The 13,690-nt window shown below is 43.2% G+C and overlaps 1 protein-coding gene across 3 annotated transcripts in view; it reads right to left on the bottom strand.

The window, feature by feature from the left end:
• Window positions 1-13,690, bottom strand: part of LOC311606000 (carboxyl-terminal PDZ ligand of neuronal nitric oxide synthase protein-like) — a 306,430-nt gene that overhangs the window by 67,697 nt on the left and 225,043 nt on the right. For 2 of the 3 annotated variants that reach the window (XM_084796910.1, XM_084796908.1), the window contains exon 4: window positions 13,185-13,258. In XM_084796910.1, coding sequence (XP_084653036.1) covers window positions 13,185-13,258 — 74 coding nt within the window. The remainder of the gene's footprint in view (window positions 1-13,184; window positions 13,259-13,690) is intronic. The other variant, XM_084796909.1, reaches the window with a different exon arrangement.

Below are 13,690 nucleotides of genomic sequence, written 5' to 3'. Positions count from 1 at the left end.
TCCTGGCACTTGGAAGGCCGAGAATGTACAAAAGCAGTCTTTCCCCAGCTTTAACCAGATGTTCAAAGATACTTAATATCCCAGAGAGTGCCAAGTCCCCTCAATGGGTGCCCAGACCAATGCCTGTCCGGCAGCAGGGAGAGAGGGTTTTCACTTTGCACACACTTTCCCAACTGAGACTCTTGAGCACCTCAAACAAGCTCTAAATCAATTCTCTGCATATTTAAGAAAGGGGAACATGAAGCATTGAGTAATGAATGAAAAGTCATTTCATAGCAGAACTGGGCCCAGCCTGGATCCTTGGTTCCCCGCTCCTTCCTCCATAGGGCAATCCTCTCCCTGGAAGACAGGGTTAATTATGGGACGTTTCCTAAAGTTGGCCCAATTGGATTTTTCATCATTAGTATAAAAGATGTCCCAGAAAGCCAGGCCCAGAGAGCATGCTGAGTCTGCTTCGGCGTTCCTCCACGCCTGTCTACTCACTCTTCAGTGGGCTCTGTGCCACTCTTGGGCTGTGCTTTAGGCAACCAAAGAGAATAAAAGGCAGAGCCACTGTGGTGCTCTGAACGAGAGGCTCCTACAGGATCATATATTTGGTGGAACTGTTTAGGAAGAATTAGAAGGCGTGTCACTGGGGCGTAGGCTTTGAGGTCTCACACTCTCTCTGTCTGCTGTCGGTGGGGCAGGATGTAAGCTCTTGGCTACTACTCCAGCACCATGTCTGCCACCATGCTCCCCACTGTGACAATCATGGAAACTGTATGCAAGCCCCCCAATTAAACACTTCCTTTTATAAGTTGTCTTGGTCATGGTGTGTCTTCGCAGTGATAGAACCACTACGACAATCACCAAGAGGATAAATAAGCTGAAATGAGCATTGTATTTTTTATTTTTATTTTTTTATATATTTTAACCCCTTTATTTTTCCAATATTTTTTATTTTATTAATTTATTCATAATCCATCTCAATTGTTACCCCATCCCTTGTATCCTCCCATTCCTCCCTCCCTCCCATTTTTCCCTTATTCCCCTCCCCGATGACTATGACTGTGTGGGGGGGAACCTCTTGAAATGAGCATTTTAAAGATTTTATTTACTAACTCACTTATTTCGATGGTGCTGGCGATCCAAGACAGGATCTTTGTAGATTTTTTTTTTTTACATTTATTTATTTTATGTGTCAGTGTTTCGTGTGCATAATGTTTTGCCTGCATGTCTTTATATATGTGTACCACACGTATGCCTGGTGCCTGCAGAAGTCACAAAAGGGCACTGGCTCTTCCTGCATGGAGATGTGGATACTGGGAAATAAACCTGGGTCCTCTACAGGTACAGGAAGCACCCTTACCCATTGTGTGACATAGGCTCTTGCCCATGCTAGCCAAGCGCTCTACTTCTTAACTAGGCCGTCAGCCCTGAAATGTGTGTTTTCGTGCAGGAAAGGAGATCTAGCCTACCATCCTCCCTTTATCATGGTACAATACTCAATTACCCATCAAATTCTATGGATCTTTCCATGTACCAGGGATGCAACAGTAGTCAGAACAGGTACGCTCCCTGCCTTCATAGCATTCGTGCTAAGAGCCTGACACAAAGTTCTATCCTCTCACCAGGACTGAGTTTTCAGTCAAGTGGGATGCCACTCTATTTACTCCCTATATCCACACACCACTGGTCTGTCCATGCCTAGAGCAGCTCACAGTTGGTGTAGTTCTGCTGCTCTCATCTGCACAGGCCGGACACTGATATTTCCCATTATATTCAGATTTCCTGTGCTCACCTCGCTGACATGAGAGTCCACCCACTTACAGTGCACTGCACTCCAAGCCTTCTGTGCAGTGCTAATTTCACTTAGGCACTTTCAGATCCAAACCCACTGTGGAAAAACTGTAAGGCAGAATTATACTGAGCTTTGAAAAAAAAAACCAGTGTATCCATATATTTGCAAATGCAGTACTCTAAACAGGGCGATATAGATATATCATAACTTATTGATGACACAGGGAATATTGGTAGTTTATCCCTTAGAAAACTATTACTTTACTGTATACAACATGTACGTGTTATTTGGTCATTTTAATAACTTGTTTGAGGGTGGCCAGATGGCTCAGCTTGTGTCTTACATTGCTTTCTATTGCTGGGACAAAAACTCATGACCAAAAGTAGTTTGGGTAAGAAAGGCTTTACTTCAGCTCACAGGCTAGACTTGGATCTATCACAGAGGGAAGTCACGGCAAGAGCTTGGGGAGGGAACTGAAGCAGAGGCCACGGAGGAATGCTGTTGACTGACTTGCCCCAGTGGTTTGCTCACCCTGCCTTTTTGTACCACCTAGAACCACCTGTCCAAGGGTGGTATTGCCCATAAAGAGCATGGTCTTGCCACATCAACCACTGGTCAAGCAAATGCTCCATAGACTTCTCTAGAGGCCAGTGTGATGGATGTGATTTCTCAGCTGAGATTCTCTCTTCCCAGATATGTCTAGGTTTGTGTCAAGTTGACACAAACCAACCAGTGCAGCTGGAAAAGCCACATGCTGTGCAACCCTGGTGACGTGAGTCTGATCCTAGGAACCAACATAAATGTGGAGAGAACCAACTCTAAAACGCTGTGCCCTTAATCCCATGTGTGTTAAACCACATACATATAAATCATATACACATACACAATGGTAAGTTAATGTAAAAAGCGTTTGCATATTTCCCTGAACATCTGTCTAAAGCCTGTCATAGGGTGTAGAAGCCAAAGTGAAAGCCTATTGGAGAAAGGGCCAATTCCTTTAGTATTTACAGTCCCATGGATTTCTACAGAGTAGCATTACTGACATTGGAAAAGAACAGATGAAAGCAAAGGAAGGAAGAAAGAGGGAAAGAAAGGTCAGGCACATGTCTAACAGAGCACAAGGCTGCAATAAATGATTTATAAGTCATCAATCCTAGTGAGAAACTCAGTGCCCATCCTAGGTGTTCACTGAGACTCACAGAGCACCAACGGAATGCTGGAGACCTTTTTCCATTCTATGAAGATAAATAAAGACTAAATACAGAACTTCCCCATTGAGAAAGGTAAAGACTTCTCATAACTATGTAGAAAATAGACCAAAAGGAAGGGATATAAAATATACAGAAATAAAAGATAAGCAAGAGAAGAAGTGTATGCCGGGGATGCAGCTGAAATGATGCAGAAGAACCTAGGAGAAACATCTCTGTAATTGGACACGAGGAGAAATGCTGAAGACAGGACCATGACTTTGGGAAGGACAGAAGACATTTTCTTGCATGAGATCATCAGGACTATAAGGTGGTTATTTCAGGGATGGGGACAGCTGAACATGCGTGAAGAGAGCCAGAGAGCCCATCGAGACTGAGCAAAGGAAAACAGCAGCTGAAGCTGAGCACAACTGAAGGTGCCTGCAGAACAGACACAGTTGGCAGTGGTATTAAAGATGCTCTAAGGCACAAGAGGAAAGCTGCACAATCTCTTAGAGGAAGGGGTCTCCCACAGGCAGTGAGAGGGCACTGTTAACAAGTAGAAAAAGGTGAATAGAGCTGGGACGTTAGTGAGGGGGTGTTCTACCAGAGTGAACAAAGGATCACAGGAGAGGTAACAGAAGCCAGACAGAATGAATGCACCCTTCCTCCCCTTCTCAGTTCTTTTCATAATGTTCTCCATGCAGAAAATTGGGTGAGTTATTCTTATTCATGCATATGTATGAGGCACTGTCAAGGAAAGGTCTCAAAGCTGGAAGAAATAAAAACATCAACTCTTCATGAAGCATTACTCATGGTTAGAGTGATAGGACAATTATATCTGTCAAATGAGCTGTCCAGAAATGCTGTAGGAGAGTTAGGGAGAGATCCCTAGGCTGGGCAGCCTTTACACTCCTTATATCAGCGTCTTGTTGTTGCTGCTGCTTTGGTTTTGTTTTTGTTTTTTTTTTTTTTAGTTTAGCAGAGGCCCCATAAGAACCTAGATGATGGGAGGTAAGAGCAGGAAGAGGGGAAGGTGAGGCGGTGAAGGTACTCATCCTTCTGGAAACATCAGGGTTAGGGTTAGGGTTAGGATGGTCCAGAAATCTGTAGATAGCTACACTTAAGAGATGCCTAAGCAAGGGCTAGCTCAAGCTCCTGGTCTCTATCTTCTTCTCTGTCTGACCTGTTTGGATCTGTTGTAGCTTGGGTTCTTTCCAGAGTCCAATGGGAATGGAAAGAGGAGACTGCATGTCAGGGTTTGAGCTGTGGTCTTGTGGTGGTTTGGAAGAAGGTGCTATAGTTTGGCTGTGCCCCAAACAGTTCATGCAAAGGCATGGTCCTCAGTGGGATGCTACTGGATGGTGATGCAATCTTTGGAAAATGGGGTCTTCTTATAGGAGGCTCCTTAGGTCAATGGAGAAGACCCCAAAAGGGGACCATGGAATCTACACCCATACTCCATCCCTCTCTTTCTGCTCCCTGGCTCAAAATATGACCACTGACTCTAGTGTGTACTTCAAGCATAAGCAACCTTCACTAGAGCTTCAAACCAATGAAGCCATCTGAACTGTGAGCAAAAATAAACCTCATCTTACTTTATAAGTAACCAGGGCTGAATATTTGCTATTGTGTCTGAGATTTGACTAATAGAGAAAGGATGTATGGTGGCTTTAATAGGTATGCCCCCCATAGACTCATCTGTTTGAATGCTTGGCATATAGGGAGTGGCATTATTCGGAGGTGTAGTCTTGTTGAAGGAAGTGCGTCACTGTGGGGGTAGGCTTTGAGGTCTCCTATGCTTAAGCTATGCCCAGTGTGGCACGCAGTCTCCTTCTGCTGCCTTGGATCAAGTTGTAGAACTTTCAGCTCTTCCAGCACCCTGTCTGCATACACACTGCCATGATTTATGCCATAAAAATAACGCACTAAACCCCTGAAACAGTAAGCCATCCCCAATCAAATGTTTTCCTTTGCAAGTGTTGCTGTGGTCATGGAGTCTCGTCATACCAACAAAATCCTAACTAAGAAGTTGGTACCAGGGACTGGAGTATTGCTATGACAGTCTCGACAGTGCTTTTGTTTGGAGGAATATGGATTTGGGGACTTTGGGCTAAGAATGCAGTGGAATACTTTAAGCACTGCTTAATGGGCCATACAGGCAGAAGCACAGAAGGCAGTGGTACTGAGGATGATTTGAAGTTTGGGGACCTGGATCAAGAGATTTAAGAGAAAACTAATTTTAATATGTTGCTTAGAGACTGTTCTTGTGATATTTTGGTGAAGAACGTGGCTGCTTTTAGCCCTTGTCTGAAGAGTCTGCCTGAGGCTAAAGTGAAGATTTTTAGATGAATTGCATTGGCAAAGGAAATCTCAGCACAGCCTAGTATAGACTGTCATGTGGTCATTAGTGTTCATAAAGAAGATTTTGATGAAAAGGAACAAGCTGAGCAAGGAAAAATACAAAATGTATGGTTCAAGAAGAAAAACAGGCACCAGGAAGTGGAATGGAGCTAAATGCTGTGTTCAAGGAAATAAACAAATTAAAGATATTAAGTGGAATTAAAGGAGTGGTGACCTCAGGGCAAGATCCCATCCAGCTAAGCTTCCATCTTGTGAAAAGGAATTAAAGAACACAGTTAAGTTAAAACAAAGAAGTCCAGGCCTTGTGGAACATGCCTTTAATCTCAGCACTCAGGAGACAGAAGCATGCAGAACTCTTAGTTCAAGGTCAGTCTGGTTTACAGAGTGACAATAATAAGTAAGTAAATAAGAGTGAATAGTTTCTAGGGCAGCCAACCTTAGGCAGTGAAGGAAATCAAAACCAGAACGCTGGTGAAGATGTAATTGAACAAGGGGGCCATGTTCCAGTCCCAGCAAGCACTAGAACTTGGCAGCTTCAGCCACATGGCTCTGGCTTTATAAGAAAGGTATTATGGAATCTCCCTCAGAGACCAAGGAAAGCTGCTGAAGCCAAGTATGTAGCAGGGGTGTCCCAATATGGAGGCCCAAAGAGGCCATTGTGTGAAGCTGGGAAGGTGAAGCCTGGATTGCCTTGGAGACCCCAAGAGGTTAAGAGATGTCAGAGCCATGGGATACCTGCTGAGGAGAGCTGCTAACAGGGGGTGGAACCAGCCAAGAGAGAGAAGTGTGTTGCAGTCAATAGAAATGAAATGAATTGGCTATCAGATGAAAACATTTGACATCTGATGTGGATCTGCAAAGTTTGGAGTTTGCCCAGCTGGTTTCTGGTCTTGCTTTGGTCCAGTTTTTCCTCACTATGCTCCCTTCCTTATGTTTTAGAGTGGTAATGTATATCCTGTGTTGGAAGTATATGATCTTTCTTCTTTTTAATTTTGATTTTATAGGGGATTCAGTTAAGAGATTGCAGGTATGTCAGAAGAGACTTTGAACTTTGGACTTTTAAACACTGTTGAGACTGTGACAAACTATGGAGACTTTTGAAACTGGACTAGATGCATTCTGGAAAGCATTATGGATACAAACCTGTTGGGCCCAGGGAGTGGAATGTGGTGGTTTGAATAGGGTTGGCCCCCATAGAATCATGTGTTTGAATGCTTGGCCCATAGGGAGTGACATCACTACATGATGTGGCCTTGTTGGAGGAGTATGTCACTGTGGGGATGGGATTTGAGGTCTCCTATGTTCATGATACACCCAGTGTGGCACACAGTTTCTTTCTGCTGCCCTGGATAAAGATGAAGAACTCTCAGCTCCTTCTCCAGTGCCATGGTCTGCCTGCACGCTGCCATGACTCCCACCATGTTGAAAATGGACTAACCCTCTGAAACTGTTAGCCACCCCCCAACTAGATGTTCCCTTTTATAAGAGTTGCTTTGGTCATAGTGTCTTAGTTAAGTCTAAGACAGGGTGTTTTTGGAGCAGAACCATCCCTGATTCTAGAAGGACAATATGAATTCTGGAGAGTTTTAAGGGTGCTGAGAATGTTGTTCTTTGGCTTCATAAAACAAGAGAGTGACTAATGATTAGTGCATCTACTGTCTCTCGTGATTACATGATCCTACCTAGATATCTGAGTTCAGAGTTGTATGTAATTACATGCCTAAAAATAGCAAACCCCAAAGTTTTATATATATTACAGACTGCCAATCTTTGTCCCCTAGGAAACATTCCTCCTCCCTTTGTGAGCACATTACTATCTCTTCTTCTTCTTAAAATAGATTTCTGCTTCACCTCATCATTAAGTTAAAATTCATCACATCACGATTCTTTTTTCCGCTGCCAACTGACTGGAAAGTTCTATCCACACCCCTCGCTGAAACAGCTCCGCCCACCGCCCACCCAGATGCCCTTACATCTTCTTTCCTTCTGTCCTAATTCTCCTGGAGTCAGATTCCTCATCCTTCTTTCAGGATGGATGCTCTTTTCACTTATTTCTACAAAGGTTACCAAGGCTTTTTTTTCTCTGCTTGGTTTTCATAGTTAAAATGGTGTAAGGTGTTCTTTCCAAGCTTTAGCACTTGACAGGCACTTAACATATCCTTAACAATAATTCACTGTTTTCTGACTTCCATTGTTCTAAAAAGCATGTTTCTTTGCAGGTGCTCCAGTGCCTTTTCTATCCCTGCAATAAAATACCCTGGCCAGGAGCAACTGAGGTGAGAAGGGCTAAACTTGACTTATAGCTCCAAGGCAAGGCCGTTACTTTAAAAAGTCAGTCACAGTGGCAGGAGTTTGAAACAGATGCTCACATCACAACAACAGTTAAGAGCAGGGAGACAAATATACCCATGCTGCTTATCTGCCATTTATCTATCTTCTCCTACTCTTATATAGAGCAAGACCCAATGCCTAGAGAATGGTGCTGCCCACACTGGTCTGGTTCTTCCCAGATGAATTAACAATCAAACCCATTCCCCATCAACACACCCACGGGGTCAACCGGAAGCAGACAAATCCCCAAGACTTTCTTCTTGTGACTCTAGTTTGCCAAATTGATTGTCAACACAACACAAGCTATAATCACTTTGGAAGAGGGAACCTCACTTGAGAAAACACACCCAGAAGATCGGTGTCTGGGCACACCTGTGGTGCATCTTCTTGATTGATGATTGACACTGGGTGGCCCAGATTACTGTGGGCAGTGCACTCTTGAGCTGGTGGTCCTCTGTGCTATAGGAAAGCAGGCTGAGCAAGCCATAAAGACTAAGCCAGTGTCTTCAGTAAAAGAGTCTTACCAACTAGTTCTGGTGGGTAATCAAAAACAGTGGAAACTGCCAGTTTTGTTTTGGGGACTTCAGTTCTGTTCTAGAACCTTGACTCATACACTTAACATATTAATTATTCATAATGAGTTTTATTACATTATGACATTTAAATACACAGATGCAATATATTCTGATTATGTTCACATACGTTCCAATTACTCTTTGTTGTTCCTCTCCTCCTCCTCCTGATCTCTTCTTTACTAACCCACCCTAATCTTCTATTTACATGTTTTATTTATTTATTTATTTATTTATTTACTTATTTTTGTGAACCAAAGACCTTCTTTGGGGTTGCTGCAGGTACTTGAGTGGGAATTTCTTTACAGGGGCATGGATATCTTACCTGTGGCTACAACCCACTGAAGAAAGTGTGTCCCTTTCCAAGCAACCATTATCTACATACAAATCTTCAAGGAAGGTTGGGGACCCTGTGATGTTTAATTTCCATTGCTATTTTTGTTTGTTTGCTTTGAGACAGGGTTTCTCTGTATAGCTGTCAAGGAACTCAGTCTGTAGATCAGGATAACCTGGAACTCACAGAGATCTGCCTGCCTCTGCCTCTGCTGGGATTGAAGGCGTGTGCCACCATTGCCTGGCTTTTAACTGTCAGCTTGATTAGATGTAGAACCAGTGGAGAGGTGAACCTGCAGGCATGCCAGTGGCGGTTACTTGGGGTGGGAAGACTGGCCTACTGTGGGTAACACCATTCCCTGGCTCAGCACCCTCGATAAAAAGGAATTCAGGTCAGCCAAAGTATTTGGCATTGTCTGGCTTTTGGCGGCATGTGATGTGACCAGTGATGTCACCAGCTGCCTCAAGCTCCATCTGTTCTCTGTCATAATGGACCGTCTCCTTAAACTGTGATCAATGCTGCAATATACTTGCCCTCACTGCAAATTACCAGAGCAACTGTTTGCCAATTAGTGTCATTTCTGAGACGTGTTTGGAAACCTGTTGGGAGAGGGTTTCTACCTGGCTTGGTCACTACTCCAGTCTGCTTCCCATGGGCTTTCAGTCACATTATCTTCTTTCCTCTAGCATTAAAAAAAAAAGATGGGGGGCTGTTGTTTGTAGCTCAGTCTCTAGTAGCCAGGAATATAAACAGCACAGGATTGATGTGGTCAAACATGGCAGTTCTGTCAGGACTCAATGAGAGTAGGAGAGGCGCGTCCCAGGCAGTCACACTGAAATTCAAAGGCAATGGCTTCCACAATGTGAAATAAGTAAGTACACCATTGAAGTTATTTTTATCCTAGGAACTATGTCATTCAAAGAAAGGTAGACTAGGCATTTTCATGATGGACGTGAATCCAAAGTTAGTAACGAGTTATAAACAAAACAAAGCAAAACATAACATTATCATCATCAATAACAACAACAAAAAACCCCTCCCCCTCCTCATTTTTCAGGCCTATCTCTCTTCTGTAACTTTTATGTGTGACATGGAAGCAAAGGTTCTCATTACATTAGCACTCAACAGCGAACTAGGGGGAGAGCCAGCTGGCTACTAGGATCCACTGTGTGCTTTCTTCCTGAGACACCTCAGCCAAGCTAGCCCTGTGTGCCCCGGGATCTCCCTCCCTCGAAAGCTCCCTTTTGGGGCTGCCCATCAGAGAAACTGGTGGAAAATTTGCCAAGAGGAAGTGAAATAGCAGCTGTCCTCTGGAGATCATCAATGTTAGACGCAGAAAGGATGGGCATCATGGCTCTCTTGAGTTAGCTTTTGGAGTTTACCCTCACTTTATATGCCCTGTATCCAGCTCTCCTTCACAACGGTCAAATCTGCCCAACACCAGTGGGCCCGGGTGTGATCTCAGAAGCTTTACTGCCAACTTAAAAGCATCACCACAAAGAGCCAGCAGCCTCCCACAGATCCTGCACTCAGCCCCTCTGCAGAGTGAAATCTAGTAGACTCTAGCTCAGGCTCATGGCTGTTTCTGGATGTGCAGATTCATAACCTGTAGCAGGCAAATTGGTGAAAGATTTTGCTCTGACATTTTCTGGACCTTCTATTTGTAACTACCACCCAACGATGCGAGTCTAAATCCCATAACAAAGTCCTTACCACATACTCCCATAGTCATCCTGAGGCTCTTACCCAACATGCGTCTCAAAAATTCAAAAACCAAACAGGCTCAAATGAATTGCAGTTAACAACAATGTTTATATTTGGGCAAAACAACAACAAAAAACCAACCAACCAACCAAACAAAACCACTAAAGGACACATAAAATAGAATTCAAAGCAATTACTGTAAATATTCATAAAAGTCTAGAAAACACCACAAGCTAAGACCTGATACAGTTAGTTATATTAATAAGTGATAATATCAAATAATTTTTAGGAATCATAAAATTCCACATTGTGGTAGTAAATATATTATCTAGACTAGCCTATCAAATTCTAAGAGTTAAAAATGTGTGTGTGTATGTGTGTGTTTGTGTGTGTGTGTGTGTGTATGTGTGTGTGTAAGACAGAGGAGTGGGTAAGGGAGGGAGAGAGAGAGTATGTCTGTGTGTTCTGGTACAAAGAAAATTTCATTTTAAAATGATGTTCCCCTCCTCAAATTATATTTTTCTTTTTCAGAGTGAGTAGATGACGGGAAAAATATACTACACAAATTGAAATAAATCTTTGAAATAGAAGAAAGTTGGAGAGCCATTACCATGAAATTTCAAGAATTGGTATGATTAGATGAGTAGACATGGCCATAAAGACATGACTAACGAATTTCTAACAAAGATGCAAAGCCAGTTCAGTGGATGAAGAAAAATCTTCAACAAATGGGTCAGGACACCTGGCTTTCCATGGGTGATAATATAAACAGCAGTGGATGGAGAAAAATGGAGGGGTAGGCTTTGGTCCCCTCATACAGAACCAAACTGACTCATCCACACAATCATAGAAGTATCATAACTACCACACTGCAGATGGAAACAGAAAGTCTGTGAGCCAGGCAAAGATTTTATGATAAAATTGACTTCCATCAAAATTTGAAGCTTCAGTAAGATGTAGTGGTTCCTGCCTCAGTGCTTGGCAGCCTAAGGTGTGAGGTTTGAAGCCAGGACAGTCAGGGCTACATAGTGAGACCCTGTCTCAAAAGCAAAACAAAACAAACAGAACCCCCACAAAAAACAAACAAACAACAACAAAACAAATCATGAACAGTATCTGCAATATATATTAAAAAATGAATATAGTGCAAAAACAAAACAAAGAAACAAACAAAAACCCACAAAACAAACCTCTTCCTGGGGACTGAAGAGATGATGCAGGGTTCAAAGTACTTGCTGCTCTTCCAGAGGACCCACATTTGCAGCTTCCATATCAGACACTGTTATTCTAGCTTCAGGTGGTCTGCTGCCCTCTTCTGGCCTCTATGGGCACCCACACCCACGTGGCACGCACACACTGACACCATATGTTCACATAAAATAATGTCTTCCTTTTACAAAATGCACACTGTAGTGGTGTGCCTATTTATATCTTTGAAGCCCAGTTCTGATTGCAATCTACTACTTAAAGCCGTTCCTCATCAATCAAATAGAAAGTAATTGTTCCCTCTAGTGAATTACCATAACTCATGCTAATTTTCATATGGTGATTTAATGCATTCATCTACCCACCTACTGCACATTTATTAAGTCTCTCATATATGAGCCAGGCATAGGCTTGACACTATATATACAAAGGTGAGCAGGGAACAGGTCCTCCCTTAAAGAGCCTTAAAGTCTCATGGCAAGGGTGATGAATTAATAAATTAGGTAATGAGCAAACAAGCAAGTTGCAAAAACACAGGAGAACAACTATTTCAAGAACCCTTATCCACTTCAGCACCAAATGCATGGCACTATTTGTGGGTGGGCAAAGGGGAAAAAAATTAACTCTGGGTCTCCAAACTCTCCTATGGATAACTACTTTCCCAGTAGAGAAAACAGGAAGAAGGGACAGGGTGGATCTGTGACATCCAGGACAGAAGAATGATGGCCACAAGTCAAGGTCATGCTATGGTGCGGGAGAAAACCCTGGGTTTTGTGTGTTATTGCTACTGGTTTTCTCCTCTCTAGAGAAAACATACGGGTGGCAGCCATGTGGCTTCTATGGACGTCATACCAATCTAATTGTGAAAGCGACTTCTGTGCACCAGTTCAACCTGCTATAATAATCATACACCATAACCTGGACAGCTGTAACATTAACATTTTACTTTCCACAGTGCGAGAGGCTGGGTAGTCCAAGATCAAGAGACTGGCAGGCTCAATGCCTGATAAAAGGTCTATTTTCTGGTTCTAAGATGGTACCCTGATCTTGTATGGTGATGGGAGCAAGCTGATAGCTCCCTGGGGTCTGTCTCATCAGAGCACTAATCCCAAACATCTACCCTTATGACCTAATGACCTCCAAATGCCCACCCATCCCAGTGTTATCACCTTGAGGGTTAACATCTCCGCAGATGAATTCTGGAGGATCGTAAGCATTTGGGCCACCCACTGCACTGTAGGTTTTATTTGTAACATTTTGCTTTTCACATGATCAAAACCTCTTCGCTATGTTCAAATTCTAAAGAGGATGGAGAGTAGAAGAGACAGCCACTGGGAGATTGGAAGTGTGGGGGGATGAGATAACTCGGTTATCTCACTTCTCATGATCAATATCTATGCAATTACAAAATTTCAAGGAGCAACAAAACCACAAATTGAAAAGGTCTCCAATCACAGTGTGGCCATTTGAATTAAATACCAAGGAGAAATCCTTCAAACCTCCCCCAGGGCAGTTTATGACCAGAAAAAAAAAAACTTTTAATCTTAAAGATATTTACATGCACAGAAGTACCAGGTCTCAGAGGGGGAAAGACATTAGTACTTTATTTAGATTGGTCTGCACCCACCAGCAGAAGAGACGGCTCCAGGAGACAGCAAGGGTCCCTGGGACTCAGCATCCTCCTGAGTGCTGGGCTGGGCTCTTACCTGTAGATAGGGTCCTGCATCACCAGCATCTTGCTCTCATCCCACGTCCACTCCTTTTTCTGCAATAAAAGAAGCTGTAAATGAATAAGTTAGGCTTGTCCTCAGGACAGAACCAGGGCATACGTTGTGCTACTAATGGGAATGCAAACACATGCACTATGCTCCTGGCCTCTTCCCTCTAAGAGCCTCAGAGTTGATTGCTTCGAAAGGACAAGTGGAAAATGTCTTGTGTCTGGTCTGATCAGTTTTCTCCAAGCACTTTAGGAAAGTGTCTCTCTGGGCACAGGGGATGGGCAGGAGCCAAGAAGGCCTCATGGGAGCCCATGCAGACTCTAAATTTCCTTAGAGAAATTAAGGTGTGTGTGTGTGTGTGTGTGTGTGTGTGTGTGTGTGTGTGTGTGTGTGTGTTGGAAATTGGCCATATATCAATCCAGAGAGGTGGAAAAAAAATCAAGAAGGGGGCAAAGATAACATTTCCAAATGTGTGGAGGATGCTGTCCAACCAA

This window comes from Acomys minous (assembly GCF_964271855.1).
Source record: "Acomys minous genome assembly, chromosome: 1".
Lineage (NCBI taxonomy): Eukaryota > Metazoa > Chordata > Mammalia > Rodentia > Muridae > Acomys > Acomys minous.
Note: the sequence above shows the minus strand (reverse complement) of the source record. Positions and strands in the feature narration are given on the sequence as shown.